Raw genomic sequence first — 21,558 nt, 5'->3', positions numbered from 1 at the left:
CTTCTGGCCTCATCTTGAAACCAGATAATGTAGAAGGTATGCAGATATTCCCATCCTTCCTTATGTACAAATTCAATAAATGCTGTTCCTTCCCCTATTGGGAAGTACTAAGCACTATGAGGACTACTACTCTTGTATGTCTGTATATGGAGATAAAGTTGTAATGACTGTATATGCGTTTTAAAAGCTGACTGAACTGTTCCTCAGGGGTATATCTCTTTTTTATATATTAGACTTCACTCATCCCATTTATGTTATCCTTGTGATGTCCCACTATCCAACTCTTCTGAGTTTGCAAGTGAATATGTAGAGTCAACAAATGATAAGTGATTAGCAGCTACATTTATGCAATAGAGGCTATCTAGGAAAAAATAGTGAAATTCACAATATTTTAGTTTGCTTTGTATGACACAGATTGAATTGCAGGTGAGAAAAAAAAAGAACTGCTTTGCTTGTAACTTTTAGATATTGTATTAGTAAAAAGCACACTATATCTTTGTAAATAAATATATCCTATTTCTGGTATCACAGTACAATCCAGAGAAAAATACTGTCATAAGTACAACAGCATGATATAAGCTCCACAAGATTTTACATTAGTTTTGGTCTTGAATCTGGAAAACACCCTAACAGGAGAATCAAAATCTAATGCACATATTAAATACTTTGCAGAATTCATTTCCCATCCCACCTTCTAATACAGTACTAACACAATTACATGAAAATGACATTACAGTATCCTCCCAGCTGAATCTATGCTTGCAATATCAGCTACTATGTGTATATCTCAGAAGTAGGTGAAATCAAAAATCACTAAATAAATAAACTACCATAAAGAAAACCGGGCAGTGCTAAATTTTATATTTAGAAAATATCTCATCTTCAGAAAGAGAACACAGAGGAGGGTAGAATATGTTGTTTATCTTATTTAAATTTTGTTTGTAAAAGAAAAAAACACATATACAGGTTCAGACCTAGAGGATATTATTAAATGCATAAATACTGATAACTTTGCTAAATTAGAATGGGTTTGATAAACTATAATACAACATTCTGGAATAAACAGTAGAGAACATAATATTTTGGTTTTTTGAAATAGTTAAGGTGCAACATTTCTTGCTCAAAATAAATTCATGGACATAAGTTTGATAGTGACATTGCTGATATATGAAAATACGTATCACAGAAATGAAATTTCTTTAAAAAACACACAAATCAATAAAAAATAAAAAAGCAATTTAACAATACATTGTTGGTTTTGCATTTTTTTGTGCTAACAAATGCTCTTTCTTTCTGAAATCAGGGATCCCCATTCTAATAAATTCAGCAAGTCTCTAAAATTAAGACGTCATTCAACAACAAAAGAAAGGAATCATAGGGCACAATTTATCTGGCTATTCTTTTGCAGAACCCCCGCTGGAATGAATGGAAGCTGTGCAATACCTACATTCCAATGTGGATGCTGCAGAGAATCTTCCAAGTGGTCTTGTGCTCCTAACGAACTATAAAGCTTTGCAGGATTTCTGCTACTCTTGGTGCCTAATCGCTTAAAAATTAAGCATATCTACAGAAAAGTTTATTAGCATCAGAAAACACTCATGTTCAGTAAATTGACCCATATTCAGTCCCTTATCTAAGGGATAGTCAACGAAGTTTTGGAAAGAAAGGTAATCAAGGTATTAATTTACTTAGAAAAAGCTAATTTTCCACATTTTTATAAAGGTACCATTCATACAAAGAAATATTTTAGGAACCAAATAGAAATTTAAAATGAAATATAGATGATGTACTTTTGCAAAATGTAGTTATTCTAATGGATTCAATAGAATGTGTATGTTAGTACCCACTGTAAAGATGAAGAGGCTGCACTGTAAGATATTTGGATTTCAGCTACTAACATATTTGAGCCATAGCTAGTACATGGTCATATATTCCTTTAGCTACCACAATATATGCTCAACGGTATGGCATAATGGCAGCATTCTATTTTGTTAAAATAATTTAGAAAACATTAACAAAATTGAACTATTAAAATAGCTCCACATGTTACAGCAGCATGTGGAAGTTTCTTCTACCTGAATTTTCTAAAAGTTTTTGTTTTCTCATGCCTGTTGAAACTGTTTTTTATTCTCCTTTTTCTTCAATATTTGTAACTTTGAGTTTTCCTTCTTTTTACATAAGTGACAATTTTTGTTATCAATTATTACAAAGCATATGATCTGCTTGTTGTTCCTGGTTCAGACCCTGAAAAGACATGCACTGATTAGAATAATAAAAGGCTAAGCCAAGCAAATTTTAAGAGTCACTTTTTGTATGGCTGTTAAATCCAATTACAAAAAAAAGGGGGAAAAAAACCCCATATTCTCTAAATTTTGTCACATACAAATGAAGAAGGCCTGATAACACTGTGAAAACGCCCATAGAGAGACCTAATTAATATAAAAGGGTCTCACTGAACTAAACAATACCACAAAATTCCACCAGAGACAAGACTCATAGAAAATTATTGCTGGGGTCTGATCAATAGCATTTGGTTAAATCTTTGTGCTATGATGCAAATCAAAATAGGGAAATTTCTTGTGCTGTGGAAGAAGTACCCTGTATTAATGTGTAAATTTCCTGTCAAATTTGTATGAAAAATAAAATGTTGCTGCTAGGAGTATTGTTGCCCTGATCCAGTCAGGGTCTGTATACATGTGGAAGGAGACTTCCATTTGTGCATCCCTAGAGAGATGGAAAACTGTGTACACAGATGCCAAATTCTCCTACTTGATGTTACAGCAGAATTACTGTACTTGGGGCCTTGGACAAAAATTAAAGTACTATCTATCAATTATTTCATATCATGCAGCCAATTTAGGGTGTCTTTTTTAAAAAGGAATCTGTATAGATGCTGCTGTATGTTGTGTTGAATGACAGCAAACTGGCATATATAAAGTAATTAAGAAATACCATAAAATAATAATAATTAAATAAACTCTGGAACCTACTCTGGCAAGAGATGTAGAGATGGGGAAAGGGGATGCAACACAGAATAAAGATAACACAAATTGAAAAATGGACTGTTTGATGGCCTAAATTCTGTAACATTATTCTTCAGTCATCATATACTTATACTATACTCAGCACTTTACCATCCCAAACTACCACTGGCACTTCATAAACTGATGAAGCCAATTCAGACTGTGCATAGTATTTATGACAATTCCAGTGTTCATAAAATGTAAAATATATTCATCAGTGTATATGTCAACTGAAAAGATTTTTCCCCAAAAGAGTTGAAGTAGTACTAAGGTCACTTCTGAACAATATATTAATAGTATTTCCCCATTTCACTGCTTTAAACTTTGTCATTCTGAATTTCTGTCCAAAAATAAATGAAATTTTCAAGGCTTGAAATTCAAACCAGTAATCTGTAATCACTGCTCTTATCTGTATGCCAGATCTTTGCTTTAAATGTAAATCTTCATTATTCTATGCTTAATTTAAAAAAAGCACAATAAAGCCTGTCAATATTTTTTTGCCAAAAATTCTATCACCCTGGTGGCAAATTCAGAAAAGTGCAGAACTTCTTGGCCGCATGGCCGCACATAGACCTCAAACAACGGTACACCTCCCATGCGTTCTTGGAGTCTACAAACAGGTTAAATTCACTTTTAAATATAAATGTAGGCATAACCTATTATATAAACCATCCGAGAACTTAAAATGTTCATGTAAAAAGGACTAAGATTATCTAGTAACTAGTGCAGTGTATCAGTTCTTTTTCTTTTCTTTCTTTTCTTTCTTTCTTTCTTTCTTTCTTTCTTTTTCTTTCTTTTCTCTTTTCTTTCGCTGTACTTTTGTTTAAAGTAGCTAGACTTCATATGAACTACTTTTGACAGAACAGGTGCTGTGTGAGCTACAGTAAAATTTGCCTTCTTCATGTAACTGAATTTACCACTTTAAAAACCTTCACTAGAAAGCAAATCTCCAGGATATTTCATTTCTGTTCCATCAGAGAAAAATAATATCACTCTCATAGTACATTTTAGGCTCAAGCTAAAGGGACCTGGATCAAGCTACAAGTGAAATCTGTGCCACACTGAACATGAACCACTCATTTTCAGTCTATGAGTTCCTCCATCACATGGACTGACTACCATCCATTGGTAAAGACAAGGCTAGAATATTAGGTAAAGCACAATGTTTTACAAAAGTGTAGAGCTTCACTGGTCAGCACAGGAAATAAGCACTGGAGCCTGAGACATTTCTTTTGGCTGTCCATCACAGGGAAGAGGGGCTGTTCTCTGATTCCTACAAAGGAAGAATAGATGTAATGTTAACTCAGAGAACATACCATTTTTTAAAACCCTGAACATAAAATATAGCAAAAGCTTGTTTTACTGGAGTTTGATACAATGAATTTTTATATGCAGCAGACTAAATTTTCACAGTGATTTATGCCATTTTTTGTGATGATGAAAAATATTTGCATATTATGTAAATTGTAAATTACACAAATGATGTAATTTGTGCCATTTCTGTAATTAGGTCATCACACAAATGATTAAATATATACAATGCCCTACTCTTAGATTCAACAATTTTTCTTCCAATTAATATGTTATAGTAGGATGTCACTGTATAATCAATTATATTCAAAGTGCCAATTAAATCATCTAGTAAGAGTAAAGTAAACCTGTTAAAACGTTACAACTTTTGAGTTATAGATGCTTTGTTGAAGAAAAGAAGACAATCTCTTAGTAAAAAATAATAACTACAATGTTCAGATGAAATACTGTTAACATACTGGGAAGTAAGAAAGAGGGCTTCTACTACTGGAGATCTGCCTTCACATTTATATTACATCCACACTAGCTCCCACTAATCATATTAATAAACCCACTTCTCAGTTTAGTGATAATAATGCATCAAGGAAGTGATTACACTAGTAGAAGGGAAAGAACAGAAAAGGAACTTCAATAGTGAATGTATTAGACAATACATCTAAGATTTTTCTTACAATGTACAGCTTACATAGAATACAGACAACTAGAAGCAGTATTTGGAAAACAGCTCCTTAGCTTTTATTTCCTCTTTCAGACGGTTTCCCTAAAAGTTCGGTAACAACAGAACTCTCAGAGTGCTGCTTTTTTAAAATCAGGAAGCTGAACTGCTTGGGCAAGTTATCAGGAACAGTTTTTGCTATATGAAAATCAAGGCCAATTTACTCCACTGTAGTTAGAAATTTCCTGTTCTTAATTCTTACATAATTGCCTTTATAAAAACAACAAGTTTTTTTAAAAAAAAATTTCAAAGGTTGAATGGGTTTTATATAAAGTGTTTTATTTTCTAAAAGTTGAAGCTCTCCTACAGATCATAGAATCCCTTGAACAATTGCTGAATTCTCTTCCTGGGCATTTCCAATCTTGAGAAAAGGAAAGAGGTATGCTGGCTGCTAAATATTGTACAGAATCCTACTACAATCTTCCCTCCACTATTCATAAATATATTCCAATCACACAAGGAGGGTGTTAGATTACTTTCCTTGCATGCTTATTTAAATCTTTTTTTCCAATATAGTTATACAGAATACTTTTCACAATACTCTTTCTGTTTTCCTTCTCCTTTTGTTGGAAAGCTGCTACTGCAATTTGAAAATGTCTGATATGTGCAAATAATATTGTAAAGAATAATACAGGAATAATGTCATAATAGTAGCCAAGAGAGTAAGCTTTATTACAATTAAGTTTCCTTAGCAATAGTTTCAATGAAACCTAACCATTGGGGGGGTGGCCTGGTTCAAATTTCTAACATAGTGTCTCTCCCATATATCACAAGGCCCATGCATATGAAACTCTTGAGCCTTAGGGGTTTTTAATAATAATTTTCCAGAGAATCAAAAATATCTGTCCAATTAAAAACTGTAACTTATTTGTGTCACCCACACTCATGTATTCTAGAGAAAGATAAATTGAGAAATCACTGTGCACAATTTTGTTTATTGTTCTAACAATGCTCAACACTTCTATTTCTTTCCTCATATTTCACATGAACTGGTCCTACATAGGCAATTAAGTTTTTGTGAAGTATTTTCAGGGAAATCCTCATCTTCTACATTAAGTTGCAAGTATTAGGATACTAAAATGTAACACAGAAGCTCTATGTCATCTCTACTGAATAAATGCTCTAAAACATAAATTCAGAACTTGCTTTCTACATTAAAGTATCTTGTGTTCTTGTGTATTGGTACCTGTTTCCTGACAGAGTCTTAATTTCTGTCTGGCCTTGGGTGCTAACATGCTCTGGGAGTCCCTGGTATTTAGTTCATTCCAGAAGATGTCTTCCATTGTTCTAATCAGACATGTAATGTCTCCAGGACAAAACTGTCAGAAATTGGCAAATACATATGCTTGGCAGATAAAATCTTTTGGAAGAATATTTTGTATTCTCAATTTGCTTACTGTGGTAAACAGAGAAAGATTTGCATTTCTTTTGGAATAGATTTGGGAATTTATATATACACATCCATATATAGTTGTAAGTAAGTAGAAAGAGTATGCTAATCCTATACTTTGGGAAGGCACCAAATCTTTGTGAAAGCTGGCATACTTTTAAGAAGCCATTTTCATAACTTTGATCTTATTTTTTCATCTTTTGATTCCCCCTTTAACATGGGAATTGAATTTAAGCCAAATTCTAAATTTAAAACAGAAAATCTTGAATATATACACAATGGGTTTCAGAAACCCCATTAACACAATTCTTAACACAAATATAGTGGTCAAATACTTTACAGTCATTCTTATTTCCATTGGCATGGATAATAAGGTTTGCATTTTGAATATCATTATAATCATTTCCCAAACATTTGTTCAAAATTCCATTCTGGTGAAAATTAAAATGCAATGAAATAATGCTTCAATGTTTAATGCAAAAAGGTTAAAAACTAGCAAAAATAAGAATAAAACAAAAGTGCTGAATGATTTTGTTGACACAAAGGTGTTGCTTTGGCTGACCTATTAGCACAGCCAGTAGAACACTTTTTTATCACCTCTGTCTCTCCTTCTCGGTATATGAGAAAACACTAACTGAAATTAAATTGATGCTCTAAGTTCAATAATTGTATTACTGACACACAAATCACATTTCAAAATGCTATCTTTGTGATTAAAGGATATACAATATTGTACTGTTTTTAAAAAACCCCTTTTGTGGTAAACAAAAAAAGGTACAAAATCAGTTTCTGAAAATGTACATTTATGTATGCAAACATATGTATCACCATAACATTTAAGTAGGCATAGACATAAACTTTCATTTCAATATTTCGGTGCTGAAAACAGGTAAAACTTTGCAAATTCTAAATTTTTTTTGAAAAAGGGTGGGTGTGAGTTTAAACTAATATGACTTAACAATGCACACCCACATCATTCTATTATATCAATGTTCATAGAAAATAATATATGCAATCAAACTATTGGACAAGGCAATTGGTGCAAGAAAATGTCACCTTCCCACTGCATTCTACATTCCAGGTCGTTCCTAGACTGGCTTTTAAGAATTGCAAGTGCTGTAACACGGAAAAGAGAGAGATATTTTCCCCTTATGGGAACAAGATGGTAAAGAAATTAATGATATCATAGTTACCAAATGATGTCTGTATATATGGAATGTCTAGCTAAAATGCTTCATGAGAGTCAAGTAAATATCTCTTGATCTGAGTGCTTAATTTTAGGCACAACTACAGATATAAAAAGGTTAAAGTTCCTTTTAACTAGTACTTACCTGTGCACATTTTCCATTGCCGCTACCTCTGCTAAGGCAGCTAGACTGAAGAATGCAGATACAGATGGCATGTCTGATGTCATACTATGATTTTCTGCCAGATCATTGTTTAGCAAGGATTCCTTACTGCATTCCATCCCTGTATTTAATGTTCTCTGAAGAGTATTCTGCAGTTGCCCTTTTGGTTTCTCTTCTAAAAAGAAGCAAAATAGCAAATGTTTTAACAGAATCCAATCTTCCTTACACTGAGATGAAAAAAATAAAGCCTTATTCAGGGGTTTTTCTTCTTTATAATCAAACCAATATGGAGACATACAACATAAAAACAAATCCAGCCAATCAATTCCCCATTCACTGTCCATTGAAGAAAATATAGGAGAACTTCTGTCCTTCTAATGCTTACCTTGAGATTGTGCTACTTTCTATAATCTTTAGTATATTACAAAATGTTTTAAATTGTGTGCATTGTACCACATTTTAAACAAGTCTTAATGTGGTACTTTATTCTTTTGCTAAGCCATTTCAGCATTATTATAAGAAAAGTGAAACATATACTTTTGAAATATAAATTTAAATGGACTAGAACTGGCCACATTAGTTCAGATGACTACTAGATATACCATAAACCAAAATGAAGTATGAAGCAACAAAAATACTGAAAAGAACAATGCATCCAATAAAAGACAGAATCATAAATACAGCATTAGAATCAAGGGAAGTACAAAAATATTAATCTTGTACAAGATAATGGATAAGTATAGATACAATGGTGGAAAATACTGAGGAATTCTATGGCCAATTGTAACGGGTGCATCATACCTGTCAAATTGAAAGTATTAAAGCAAGTAGTTAATATAATACGTGTATAAAATAATGCAAGGAACTAATTTAGTATGCCTATCTTATGAAAAATAGAACCTGCAGAACTAAAGAGACACTGCAAACTTAAGTAGAAAAACATTCAAGAAGGAAATGATCCAACTAGCTACTAGAAAAAAATGATCAAGATATCCCAAAGAAAGTGGTAAAAGTTTGTGAGTCTTCGCTTTCACCCTGCCTGGGCATCAACAACTGCACTAAACATTTCCAATAACTGTTTCTTCAGTCTTGCACATTGGCTTGGAAGAATTTTAGTCCATTCCTCTTTATAAAACAGCTTCAATTCAGGGATGTTGTTGTTGGTAGGCTTCCTTGCTTGAACAGCTTACTTCAGACCCTTCTACAAGTTTTCTATAGGATTATGATCAGGATTTTGACCATTCCAAAATATTAACTTTCCTCTGTTCTAACCATTCCTTCGTTATACAATTTGTATATTTCAGGACATTTTCTTGTAATACAACTTGTCTTTTGGAAGGATCTTAGCTCCATAGAAATCAACAATAAGAGTCCTAAAGTAATTAAGACAGGAAGTAGGCAAACATAGTGCCTCTTTAAAAGATGCTGAGTCCCCCAGACCTCTCAAATCCGCTAGAAAATGCTGTTTTGCAATCTCTTCAGAAGGGGTCAACATGGGTGATCCTTGTTTTCTTAGTCCAGAGAAGAGTTCTGAGGAGCTAATCCCTTCACGGGGTCCTATTTGACCACATTCATTAGTTCCACAAAAAGCAAAGTCATGCTTAGTCTGCCATCCTACCCTAAAAGTCAAAGCTTAATATGAAGATATAAATGAAAAGTAAAAAATAATCCAACATAATATGAAGGCAAAGTATGTTTATTTAATGTAGAAGTGACAATGAAGAAATCAAGTTAGTAGACAAGTTTTATTTCTGGGATTCAGTGATAGATAAGTATGGGCAGAGTGCTAGGAAATAAAGTATTGATGTTTGAAATGAGCTAAATTTATTTTAAAAAAGGAATTTGGGCCATGAAGGCAGTGTGAATCGCTTTATCAATTTTCTTTCAACTGCTTCAGGTCAGTGCTGAGGAAGAGAAAGTTGCTCTCATCTTTCTTTGCTAATGCTGGCTGAAATACTTCTGAAGCTGGGTGGATTTAGCATTGTTTCCAATGGAGATACTCGGTCTGGGAGAAGTTTTGGTCAGGGATGCTTGCCAATAAGGCTGATGGAGGACATGCCATTTGACTCTTCCCCAGCATTGGACAGTATCCTATACAGGTAAACTGTGGTTGTAAATTCTTAATGTGGTTGTGAGGAAGTCAGGAATGCTTCCCTTCTGGCATTGCCAGAACATTTGACAAGTGTGAAAACATAACAGTTGCCTCTCTTCCTTACTACCCACGAAGGCAGGCCCCTCCCAGTATCACTCTGGGATAACTGGCAGCACTTACTGAAACCAATGATCTGGATGTTCTTTGGTGCAATCTGAGGGGGCAGCAAGCTGGCTGTCATTCTATTGTCACCATGCCATGCAGAAAATGCTGGGTGAGCTGGGTGACCTTTAGCCAGGTGTGTATGTGTGGCTCCTCTAAGGGCTGGTCAAAGAAAGCTCTTCATAGCTTTCTCCGTACATTGAAAGGCTTGGAGAGGCTCCTAAATAGGTGTTGTTGCAATTTCCCCTTAGAAGCAAGGGGTTAATGTAGCTTCCTAAAATAAGTATGGGAAGTTCCTTTATTTGAAGCTTTATTCAAAGCTTTGTATCTTTTGAAACTTGCAATCCTAGATTATCCTAGGAAAGGATATAATGATAAATGGTAAAAAAGGATAAGAACATTTTGGTGACAACAAATATCTAAATAATTAAAGGAGTTGTCTTTTTAATAATAATGCCCAGCTGTGAAAGCTGGAACCTGAAAAAAAGTGAAAAGAAAACAGTTACTTTTAAATTATAGATTTTGATATGTTAATAAAAGCATTATGAGCTACAAATAGAACCAATGAATTACATCTGACCAGATAAAGGCTTACTAAGTGTTGTGCATGCAACACAAGTATATGATGGGTTAGAAAAGAATGATTATGCCTGGTAAGATTGAGGTAAATATAAGAGGGAAACAATAGATATGTTGGATGAAGGAGATCAAAGAGATTACCAAAATGTCCTTGGATTAATTTTATTACTGAAGGAAAGGAACCATAGTTCATATAGTTGCTACAAGATGAACCTGCTCTATGCTAAGTAGTTATACTATCTAGTCACAAGACATAAAATATTACATGATTCATTATGTATAGTTTTCTTGATGTACATTGATCGAGTAATTAGGTATAAATTCAATGAACTTAGATTAATTCAGGATAGGTTCATTTCTTTTTAAGACTTTTAAAATAGTGACACAATCCCAAAAATTATAATTCAAGAAATCTTTGTACCAGAAATCTGGACATTTTGATAAAAAAAATTAGGGCATATTTTTGGAATGGTCATGGGCATTGTTTTCAAGTTATTTCTTAAGTATATGTGATTTTTAAAATTCTTTACACAACACTTCATTCTGAAACTGTGTAACACTAATAACACAAGATATATTCATTTGTACCAGGCTTTTAAAACAACTAATAGCTTACAAATCTACATTTTTGCGTTTTCTTTTGTGTTTCTATGATTCCTGGAACTCACAGAGAAATTTGAGTAATGAATGAATTTGTAGTAGTAGCCAAAGAAAATCAGTCATATACTAGTACTTACCCAGACCTTGCCCTGCTGGTGAAACTCGACCATCTGCTGTCCGGACAAGATGCGTGATCTTGGTTTTCCTTGCTTTTCTCTTCTGACTTCCAACCAAAGGTTCTTGTATTACCACAGACTCTGGAATATTTAGAAGAAAGTTAGAGCTGTTATTTTTCCCTAACACCTCATTGGTGCTAGAATTAGGTTGCAATGGAGAAGCTACTTGACTGTTAGCAAAATATTCTATACAGATCTTGTAAGAAATTCTAAATAAATGTAAGAAGCTAAGGAAAAATCTATCTACTGTAGTTTCAATAAGACTTAAAAGAGTCACTACAGTATTTAGTTATTTCATTCAAAGTTTTTATCTGCACACTGGAACTGGACAGCAATGAACACATTATTAGCAGTGCTATTGTTCTATAACACTTTTGATATATTTTTTAAATTATAGGTAATCCTCTATTTATGACCGTTTGTTTAATGACATCCAAAGTTTTGATGACACTAAAAAAGTGACTTATAACTGGTCCTCTCACTGGTAATGTGTGAGAAGGCATCTGACAGGGAAATTCAATGGAGAAAGTCAGATTCACTTACCATGTGATTAGTGTAATAACTGCGGTGATTTGCTTAGCAACAAAAAGTCATAAAATCGGGCATGACTCAGTGAACGATCATATTGCTTAGCAATGGAAATTCTGATTCCAATTGTGGTTGTAAGACAAAGACTCATAGGAACAATATTTCAAATGTTGATTCACTATTTCATCCCATAAAAAGCAAATAAAGTAACTTAACCTTAACTAAATTGGATTGTTTTCACACAAGCCACTGTATTAGAATTCTTCAAGTTGAATTATTTACTAATTTGTTTTATTTTCAGTATTTTTCTTATGGGTATCTCTACTTAAGTAACATGAAATAACTAGTTTCCTCCCTGAGGAAAATGCTTTCAATTATACTTGTAGAGAAAAAAGCTCATTTATGAGCAATAAAAGTAACTTAGCTGCAGTGACATCGCTTGGCAACAGTAAAGTATTGTAACATATTAAATATCATATGAAGCAATGTATTTAATACTGAAGCAACATTAAAAATAGCTTAGTTAACCAATTTGTTCACAATCTGTATGAGAAAAGGAGTGAACAAATATAATTTCTAACTGATTGGTAGGAAAGCTTTGACTCAGCAGCATTACTGATCTCTGGGGTGGATGAATCTCTAGTTCTACAGGTATCATGTGCAATCTTGATTAACTTTTGCTAGATTATATTTCACAGGGCTAACACTTTATAGTGTTATTTCATGAATCCTCATATGTCCTAATTGGCTAATGCTTCACACACACAAATAAAAACACAGAAGAGAGATGAAGATTCAAGGACTCCTAATAGGCTTTTTTAAGGTCCCAACTTTAGGACCTAAAGAGCAGGAACTTTTTTCCCCTGATGTTAAATTATGTCCCATTCTTGGAGGCTGCAGTTTTCTTGGCATGTTTTTTTTTCATTGGCCATTGCCTTTTTCCTAGGGTTGAGAGAAAGTGACTGGCCCAAGGTTACCCCATTGCTTCATGCCCAAGACAGGACTAGAATTTAAGAGTCTCCTGGTTTCTAGCCTGATACTTTAACCACTCCACCAAACTGTCATTCTGAAAAGTATCAGTAATGAATTATAAAACAGAAATATATTACACAAAACAGCCCTGGATTCTAGATTTGTCTTTTCTAGCCCTCTGAAATGTCAGTGGAAAAATAGGAAAAGAATGCAAAAATTCTGACATTCCTTCATTTATCTTCATGCATAAATGAAGAGTAGCACTTCTGATCTAAAAATGTGGCTTCAAGTGAGTTTGCATTGCTGTAAGTGCTTACCTTTGTTAGATTTTGTTTGGTCTACAGCATAACTGCCAACTTTCTTCTTTTTTCTTGGTAGCGAGGCATTTTTACGATCAAATGTAATGGGACTGTATTGAGGAAGGCTGTTGAACTTTTTCTCAAATTCTTCTTCAAGTTTTGCTAAGCTAAAGATGTGAAAACAGAAAACCAAACAGATTAAAATAATGTAGTTTTTAATATACTATTAAGATATTGAATAAAATAGGGGAAATGGTCTAGCCTTAGGACCCAAGTGCTAGAATCTTCTAGAACCTGAATTCTCTTTCCTACAGTCTGGCACTATCCACTCATGAAAAAGCAGAACCATTAAAGAAGAGCAATTCCCAGCTCTCATTGAAGCATACAATTTTAATAGTATAAAAGGTGACCAAAAGATCTAGCAGGGTCAGTATGGCTGTATTCCCTTAGCCATGTATAGGTAATCAATGAGGTGACCTATTCATCAAACAATATTATGATTTGCTCCTGTGCAGGGCAGTTTTGCATGTATAGGCTGCACACAAATGATTTTTCATGTCTTGCACTTTTAAAGTACCATATAAACTTGCAGATAAACCCATGTGCAGATAACCTGATCCTTGAATTTTTAATCAAAATGCCATGGAAAAGGTACCTTGGATTAGCCTCAATTTTTTTATTTTAATTTGTGATAAGTCAAATAATTATTATAATTATTTCATGTATTTTAGTTTAAAAAATAAAGGATCAGCTTATCTGTGAGTCAATACGGGTATTTTTAAAAAGTACTATTTGCAGATAAGCCCATTGGGATAAGTGAAACAGTTTTGGGGATGTAACATTCTTGACTTATCCATGAGTATATAGGGTATACATGTACGTAACTGAAAACAGTTCACTATAGTTTGACTTAACTTCAAATCTAAATTTTGTACATCATTTTTGCAAATCTAAAATTTGCAAATCAAAGAAATCATGATCCAGATAGTATAGGCTGATTTTCCTAAAGGTCTTTCACATGTAACTTTGACAATATAATTACATTTCTCAGTAACTGTTGTGATAATTGTATAATATTCAAAATTCAACATGTAATCTAAGCTAAAGAACCAATTGGTGTATGTATGTATGCATTCATGCATGTGTTTGTGTGTGTTTATACCCTTGTTTGTTACTATTTGTATCTCTCCTTTTGAAACTGACAAAAGTGACAAAAAATGAGCAAGATATCTGTTTAACAAGATATTTCATTTATAATGATTACCAAACTATTTTGAAAGTAACTTGTAACCTTACATACTTATTATATCACTTACCCCAAAACAACGTCTTCCTTTGGCTTACTTCTTTTTAACTTTTTGTTCCCACTTGCCCCACTTAAGGAAAATGCCCAAGTCTCTTCATTCCAGCATCCTTCCTGATCAGAGTTGCCACCTTTTCCTGAGCTTCGTTTTCCTAAGAAAGTGAGTAGAAAAAAGAAAAATTGCATGGAAATTACTGGGAAACTTTGTAACAGAGACACACTAGAAACATAAATTATTGCTTTTTTGCTAAGTAGGATGACTGATTCATCTCACTAGGTATTCATCAGAGACTATCCTAGGACTCACAAAAGCGTTACATCATCATTTAATATGGCAATTTCTGAGCAAGTCCCCATGAATTGATATAAGTAGTATAATTTAATGCTAATTAGTAAGTATGAACCTAGAACTAAGGAATGAAAGAGGAAAATAATCTACTTAAATAACAAATACATCCATAGCAATCATTGTTTAATAATTCATAGTTAGCATTTTACAGCCTTCATATAAAGTTTTACTAAGCAACCAGATAGCTACTATCCTTAAGGCTAAAAATGGAAATGTATGTTTAAACCACCCCCACCCCCCGCACATATTCCTAAGAGCTCCAAAGAGACTCACATAAACAAATATACAAAGGGAAATTGAGTATTAGCTTAGACACTCTCCTCTCTATGTATTGAAAATGATAAACTAGTACTGTTTATAATTGGATGTAAAAATCTTTTCATGCCATAGCATTTATTCAGATCCCAGTTTGCTTGAAGCTGAGGGCTGATTAATCTCTGGGTGAAAAACTACCTTGGAATCCTATGAATCCACAGGAAAAAAGTGAGCTACAACTATAAGCAATGAAGAAATAAATGCATTCTTGGAAGATTTTTGCATATGATCTATATATCTTGCACAATGGTTGTAGGTGCTGGTTTTTGTTTTTTATTAGTACAATGTTCAGCCTCAATGAGCAATCGTTTATGTAACAGCAAATGTATAAGAGCAAATGTTTTGAGGGGTACAGCCATGGTATGAAAGATTTTTTTCTAATTAAGATCTAAAAATGTGGAAGGAGGATTTGGGATATGAATTAAGAACAGCCCTCCGAAGTACCAATTATTCATTATGGTATGAAGGTTAGCTACATTCTAACAAAATTTCAAAGTATGTGGGGAAGATTAGGATAGACTCCCCAATATTATCAATGACATAAAATGGCTTTAGAGGTTGCTGTAAAACCTATGATGTACAACAATGCACCTAAAATACCAATTCTTGAAGTTAGGCTTTAAGTATCACCAAGGTGATTGAATATTTTGGAAAATATGGCTTATCATTTGTTTGATAGATCTTAGTTTGAACTTGCTAGCCTCTTCTTTTTGTTCCATCTGGAAAAAGCCTTTGCATTGCATTTGAACCACATGGCACGTTAAAAGTTTTATAAATAAGTAATTTAAAACATGGAGAGAAGATATGCAGCCATTTGCTATTATTACTGACACATATTCTAGAAATAAGCTCACTGAAAGCAGACTTATTGTCAAAGACTAGAAGGAATTATATGAATAATGAAACATAAAAACACAATTCATTATAATTTTGTGGGTTTTAAAATTTTGAGATGGACATATTAAAAGCTAAATACCTCTGTCAACATTGGAACGCAGAGATGTAAGCATGCCTTCTGACACCAGTGTTTTGTACAGTGCACCTTTGCAAGCTCTTTCAGATTTTCTCGACCCACAAATTTCTGCCTTTTTATTACAGTCACTGTCCTCAATTTTTACTTGATCTGGTAAACTCTGTGTTATTATATCCTCTGCTGGGGTTAGAATATCTGCTATTGTGTTTTCAGATACTTCACATGGTACATCCTTGTTATCTTTAACACTAAAAAAATCAGGCGGCTTTGCTTCTTTGGTGGTCTCTAAACATTTTTCTTTCAGTGCTCTTTTTTCTTTTGATTTTACTTTCTTCTTTGGTGACTTTGTGTCCAAAATATTGCCTTTCACTGCAGAAGAAAGGCGAATTTTCTTATGGGACATTTCTGTAAGTCTCTCTGTCCCCCAGTCCCCTTTTGCAACTGCTTCAATAGTATAAATGACACTCTCAATATCTGATTCGGAAGACTGCCTTTTTTTGCAAGTCTTTTTAGGAGTACATTTTTCAAGTCCTTGCCGGTCCAGTTTATTTTTCTTCTTTTTCTTCTTCAGTTTTTCTGGCTTGTTTAATCCTAAAGTGCTGATGTCAGCTACTGATGTCAGCTCATGGGAACAGCACGCAGCATCTTTTGCTGTTGCACTGTCATGTCCAACTAATGTAATGCTGTTCAAAGCTGGATCTGAAATATGTTTACACCTTGTTACCTCTTCGAAAACTCCAGTCTTTGCCTTTTCATGTTCTTGTCCCTTCAATTTCTGAGATTTTTCTGTTTTTACTTTTGCTTTCTCTGAATCTTCAACTTTCATCTGTTCAGATGCTTCCAGTGTTTTGACAATCCTGGCTGTTTCATTTTTTGCCTTCTCAGGTTCTCTCCCTTTTACTTCCTCTGATGCAAGGCACATCTGAAACGAAGTCCAATATTAATTCTCCTTTATTATGGAATTTTAAAGATTGCATAACAGTTCTACAAATTACTATAGCATTGGTATACTCATTTTAGTAGCAGTGCATTCTATATTTCTTATACTATATACCATGGAAGATACATCTAACAAAAACAATTTTGTGTCTTCGTGGTGACTGCACTGAACTCTTTGAAAGCTGGGAATATACAAATTATATACAAATACTTTGGAACAAGTATATATTAGACTAATAAATTAACTGTCTACAATGGTAAACACATCACATTCAATTATGTACTCCAAGCAACCTGGTAGTAAAATCATTGAAAGGCATGGTGAAAACACAGCTTATTTCAATTTCAATTAAGCTGTACGAGTTCTCAAAAAAAAATCAAATCTAGAGTACTTGCATAGTACCTTTTAATTTCTGTACTGTATACACATGGAACCCTACTTAAGAGATTTTAAATAACAGCTATACTTCAGGAACTGATCCAACGTGTCAGTTTTAGACTCAGTTTCATCTACAAAGTTGTTGCTTTTTAAACAATTCCAAAGAAAATAATATCAAGGGTATAATAATAATTTATTGGTATAAAGCTAATAAAATGGCAGTGATAGCTTTGCTGACATTCTTTTAGAGTTTCATATTAAAAATGCTTTTATAAAAGCACAAAATTCTTAATTTAATACATTTCTTGCAGTTTGAATTTGTCAGCATGCTGCATTTGCCTCAAAGTTGGTGGGATGTAAAAAGGATTTAGGAGATTCTGTGTTTGTACAGATTCTGTCCTCCATAGAATAACGTGAGCAATAGCAGTAGCAGTAGCATTTAGACTTATATACTATTTCACAGTGCTTTACCACCCCCTCTAAGTGGTTTACAGCATATTGCCCCCAACCATCTGGATCCTCATTTTACCGACCTTGGAAGGATGGAAGGCTAAGTCAACTGAGTATGCTTGGTTTAAAACTAGGCTCTGGTTTCATTTCTGGCATAGAAGCTTACATTGCTGCATATCTGACATAATGATGAATACTGAGCTAAAAGTTTCCAGTATTTAATAAGGAAAATTCTGCCAGTGGGCCTGGGGAACCCAGAGCGGGATGGAGTCCATCAAATGGCTCATGTGATCTGCTGTAGTTGGGGCGGGGGTGGGAGTTGGAGGTGATTTTTTATTTACTTTTTCCCAGATTTTGTTCTATTGTACTTTATTAATTTATTTGATTCTTTTTATTAGCTTTTATTGTTTTTTATTTTAAATATGGTTTTACATTCTGTAAGCCACCTCGAGTCACCATGGGCAAATAGGCAGCAATATAAATTCAATAAATAAATTAAAAATAATGGAAGTGAATGATAACAAAAAACTACAGTGTGTCAATATTTATTTTAGGGACATAATATATAGGGGAGCGAATACAAAGCATAATTGACAACATAAATAAATAATCTTTGTTTGATCATGTGGACAGAATGAATGAGAATCAAATGTATAAAGAATGAGTAGTTCCACAGGATGGGAAGGACTAAGAAATATGGAATTGATGATATTCAGAAAAAGGGAGAGGTAAAGAAATTTAAATAGCAAAAGTCAGTTCATGCAATTTATAAGGCTAGAAAGTATAGGTAGTCCTCAGTGTACAACCACAATTGAGCCCAACATTTTTGTTGCTAAGCAAGACATTTGTTAAGTGACTTTTGTCACATTTTACAACCTCGGCTGCCACAGTTGTTAAGTGTATCACAGCAGTTGTTAAATTAATAAAATAGTTGTTAAGTGAATCTGGCTTCCCCGTGGACTTTGCTTGTTAAAAAGTCACAAAAGGTGATCACATGACCCTGGACACTGCAACCCTCATAACTATTGAGTCAGTTGCCAAGCTTCCGAAATTTGATCGTGTGACTTGAGGAATGCTGCAATGGTCATAAGTATGGAAAATGGTCATAGGTCACTTTTTTCAGTGCCATTGTAACTTTGAATGGTCACTAAATAAACTGTTGTAAATCAAAGATTACTTGTATGGAGAAATAAAGTGTATGGTATTTGTTTTAGTTATGTTTCCTTTTTATTTTGATCTCATGTCTTTAAATTATTTGACTTTATTATTATTATTTTATTATGTTTGTGTTTTGCATAATACTGCTTTTTCTTAAGAAGAACACAATGTATATGTGTATGCTATATATATGTGTGTAATAAATTTTTTGCATAAGATCTAGCCTGCTTGTCAATATTTTATTACAAAATGCAGTATTTTATTGCAAATTGAATGCATTGAATTTACCCATAGAGGAAATCGCTGTTGTAAAATTTGCATGGAATGTGATACTGCAGACATGTACCTAATTAACAGTGTTTATTTCATTAACATTAACAAAGAACTGAACCCTCTTGGACAGCAAGCCAATTAAGGTCTTACCCCTAAAATGTTTAAAAAAGAAAAGAAAAATAGTTTAAATGCTTTATATACTCTCAAATGTTTTTACAATGTATTACTCAAAATATGTTAAAATTCATCTGCTATTTGTTTGCCTTCCCTTGGAAACTTAGTATATCATTCCTGAAGCTGCTTTTACTTCACTTTTTGTTTTTAAAAGTTGCACACATGAAAATAACAATAAAAGTATATTATACATTGTCTGAAAAATATATATAATTTATTGGCACTCGGTTGATTCTCGGTGCAAATATATAAATATGTGCCATGTACTAAACAGATTTATATGCAATTTCAATGAATTCTAGATTGATGTTCACGTTTGACTGTGCCTGAAATCTTACATTGCAACACTCAAAGAAGGTTCTTTACAATTATTTTCTTTCCCCTTTCTGATCAAATTTGAGGGAATTAATTCAACATAAAAAACAAGAATTTATCCCCATTTGTTTGCTATCTTTATCGAGAATTATAAATCACCAACTGTGGAAGAAAGACAATGATAGAGGGCAAGGTATATAGCTTAAACAATAAGAAGGTATCTTTAGAAAGTAATTTATTCTTGATTAACTACTACCTCTGAGACACTGACAGGCTTGAGAATGTAAGGTGAGGTAGAGACCATGTAGCTGGATACAGCTTTAGGACACTCATCTGTGGAAGCAAGAGAGCTATTGTGTCCTTGGCATACTGCTTTGGTTGAACATAGTGGGAAAAGGATGTCTTATAGTTTAGTGTTTGGGTGGATTTAAGAATCTCACTCTCTGAATGAGAAATAGTTTCCATGATTTCTCTTTTATAGTCTGCAACTGGTCAAGGCCCATAAAAGTGATGAGTGATACAATTTATTCATACATCAATATGAAATGTTTAAAATTAAGAGAAATTCTGTATGGACTTTACAATTATGCTCTACCTCAGTAGGCCACTGTTTCCTGAGCTAGCTGTTTGTAACCTTGGTACTACGGAGACTACATGCCTAATGGTTAGACAAGATAAATCTAGATTCTTGACATGAACAATAATTTAAGCTTCTATAAACAACGATGCTAATTATGTCTGTACTAGAGCTCTATTTCCTAGACTTTGGCAACCAGCATCATTCAGCTCCTATTTCCCAAATGTACCAGTAGTAATTAAGCCACAGGATTTTAATACTACCTCTGCCAACTGAAACAATGCTGATGTCCCACACTGTTTCGTTAATTCAGAAGGACCTGAATGGGATGTACTTGATGAGATCTAAAGTAGAAATAAAGAAAGTGAGGGGTTGAAGCAAATAATATTACAAAGTCACTGATAAAGTTGCATCTTCAAGGTGAACACTGAATATTTATGGAAGCTTCACATTTGACAGCAATATTTGGAATACCGGAGTTCCATAAAAATAAAAAATATTCCATCAACTAGGTTCAATTTCAATTCAGTTTTTATAGCAAGAATGAATTATACCAATACAAATAAAATTTAAATGTTACATAACTACACAACTGGAAATTGCAAACGTTTTTTATTTTCATGGTAGTTCATTTAAATTTTATGTACATATAAAATAGATGCAATGAAGCCATGCACTAGAATTCCAAGAGCATCAGCTATTTGAATTTCTCTTCTTCTTTCCTCCTTCCATTTAAAAGAAAAAAGGACTCTTCTGTGAACTGAACTGTGCTAAAACCATGCTCTTACAGCCATTGGAATGCAACACTTACTTCTAACAGTGAAAAATAATTAGGTTTGAAATGACAGGGGAGGTGTAGTTGGCTAATTGACTCTGTATTATTGAGATTTCATGCTGTATTTAGTGTCATTATTATAACTACTCTATCTGTGTTTGAGGTAGTATTGTCTATATTGTCTTTTAAATCATTTATATTATATTTATTTTATCTGACTATTATGCAACATTCTGAATTAATATGTTGTGAGGGAAAGTATTCTGTAAGGTTCTATAAACTGATGAGTGAGAATGAAACAAAAGTATAGGGGAAATGATTTGGAAGCTCAAATGAAAAAGAATAATGAATAGAATTTATTTGCTAAGGAAAAGTTATGTTT

The 21,558-nt window shown here is 33.4% G+C and overlaps 1 protein-coding gene across 30 annotated transcripts in view; it reads right to left on the bottom strand.

Annotated features, from left to right (window-relative positions):
- Positions 1-2,133: 2,133 nt before the first annotated feature.
- BBX (BBX high mobility group box domain containing) overlaps positions 2,134-21,558 on the bottom strand; it is a 119,286-nt gene continuing 99,861 nt past the window's right edge. For all 30 annotated transcript variants that reach the window (XM_026663959.2, XM_087966515.1, XM_087966508.1 and 27 more), the window contains 7 exons: positions 20,665-20,745; positions 16,140-17,058; positions 14,513-14,651; positions 13,215-13,363; positions 11,359-11,478; positions 7,771-7,963; positions 2,134-4,296 (listed from right to left, as the gene is read on the bottom strand). In XM_026663959.2, coding sequence (XP_026519744.2) covers positions 4,209-4,296; positions 7,771-7,963; positions 11,359-11,478; positions 13,215-13,363; positions 14,513-14,651; positions 16,140-17,058; positions 20,665-20,745 — 1,689 coding nt within the window. In that variant the 3' untranslated portion in view covers positions 2,134-4,208. The remainder of the gene's footprint in view (positions 4,297-7,770; positions 7,964-11,358; positions 11,479-13,214; positions 13,364-14,512; positions 14,652-16,139; positions 17,059-20,664; positions 20,746-21,558) is intronic.

Source organism: Notechis scutatus, chromosome 5, assembly GCF_049901735.1.
Source record: "Notechis scutatus isolate UNSWTSFEM ecotype Mainland chromosome 5, rNotScu1.2, whole genome shotgun sequence".
In the NCBI taxonomy this organism is placed as follows: domain Eukaryota; kingdom Metazoa; phylum Chordata; class Lepidosauria; order Squamata; family Elapidae; genus Notechis; species Notechis scutatus.
This window is presented reverse-complemented; position numbering and strand designations above follow the sequence as displayed.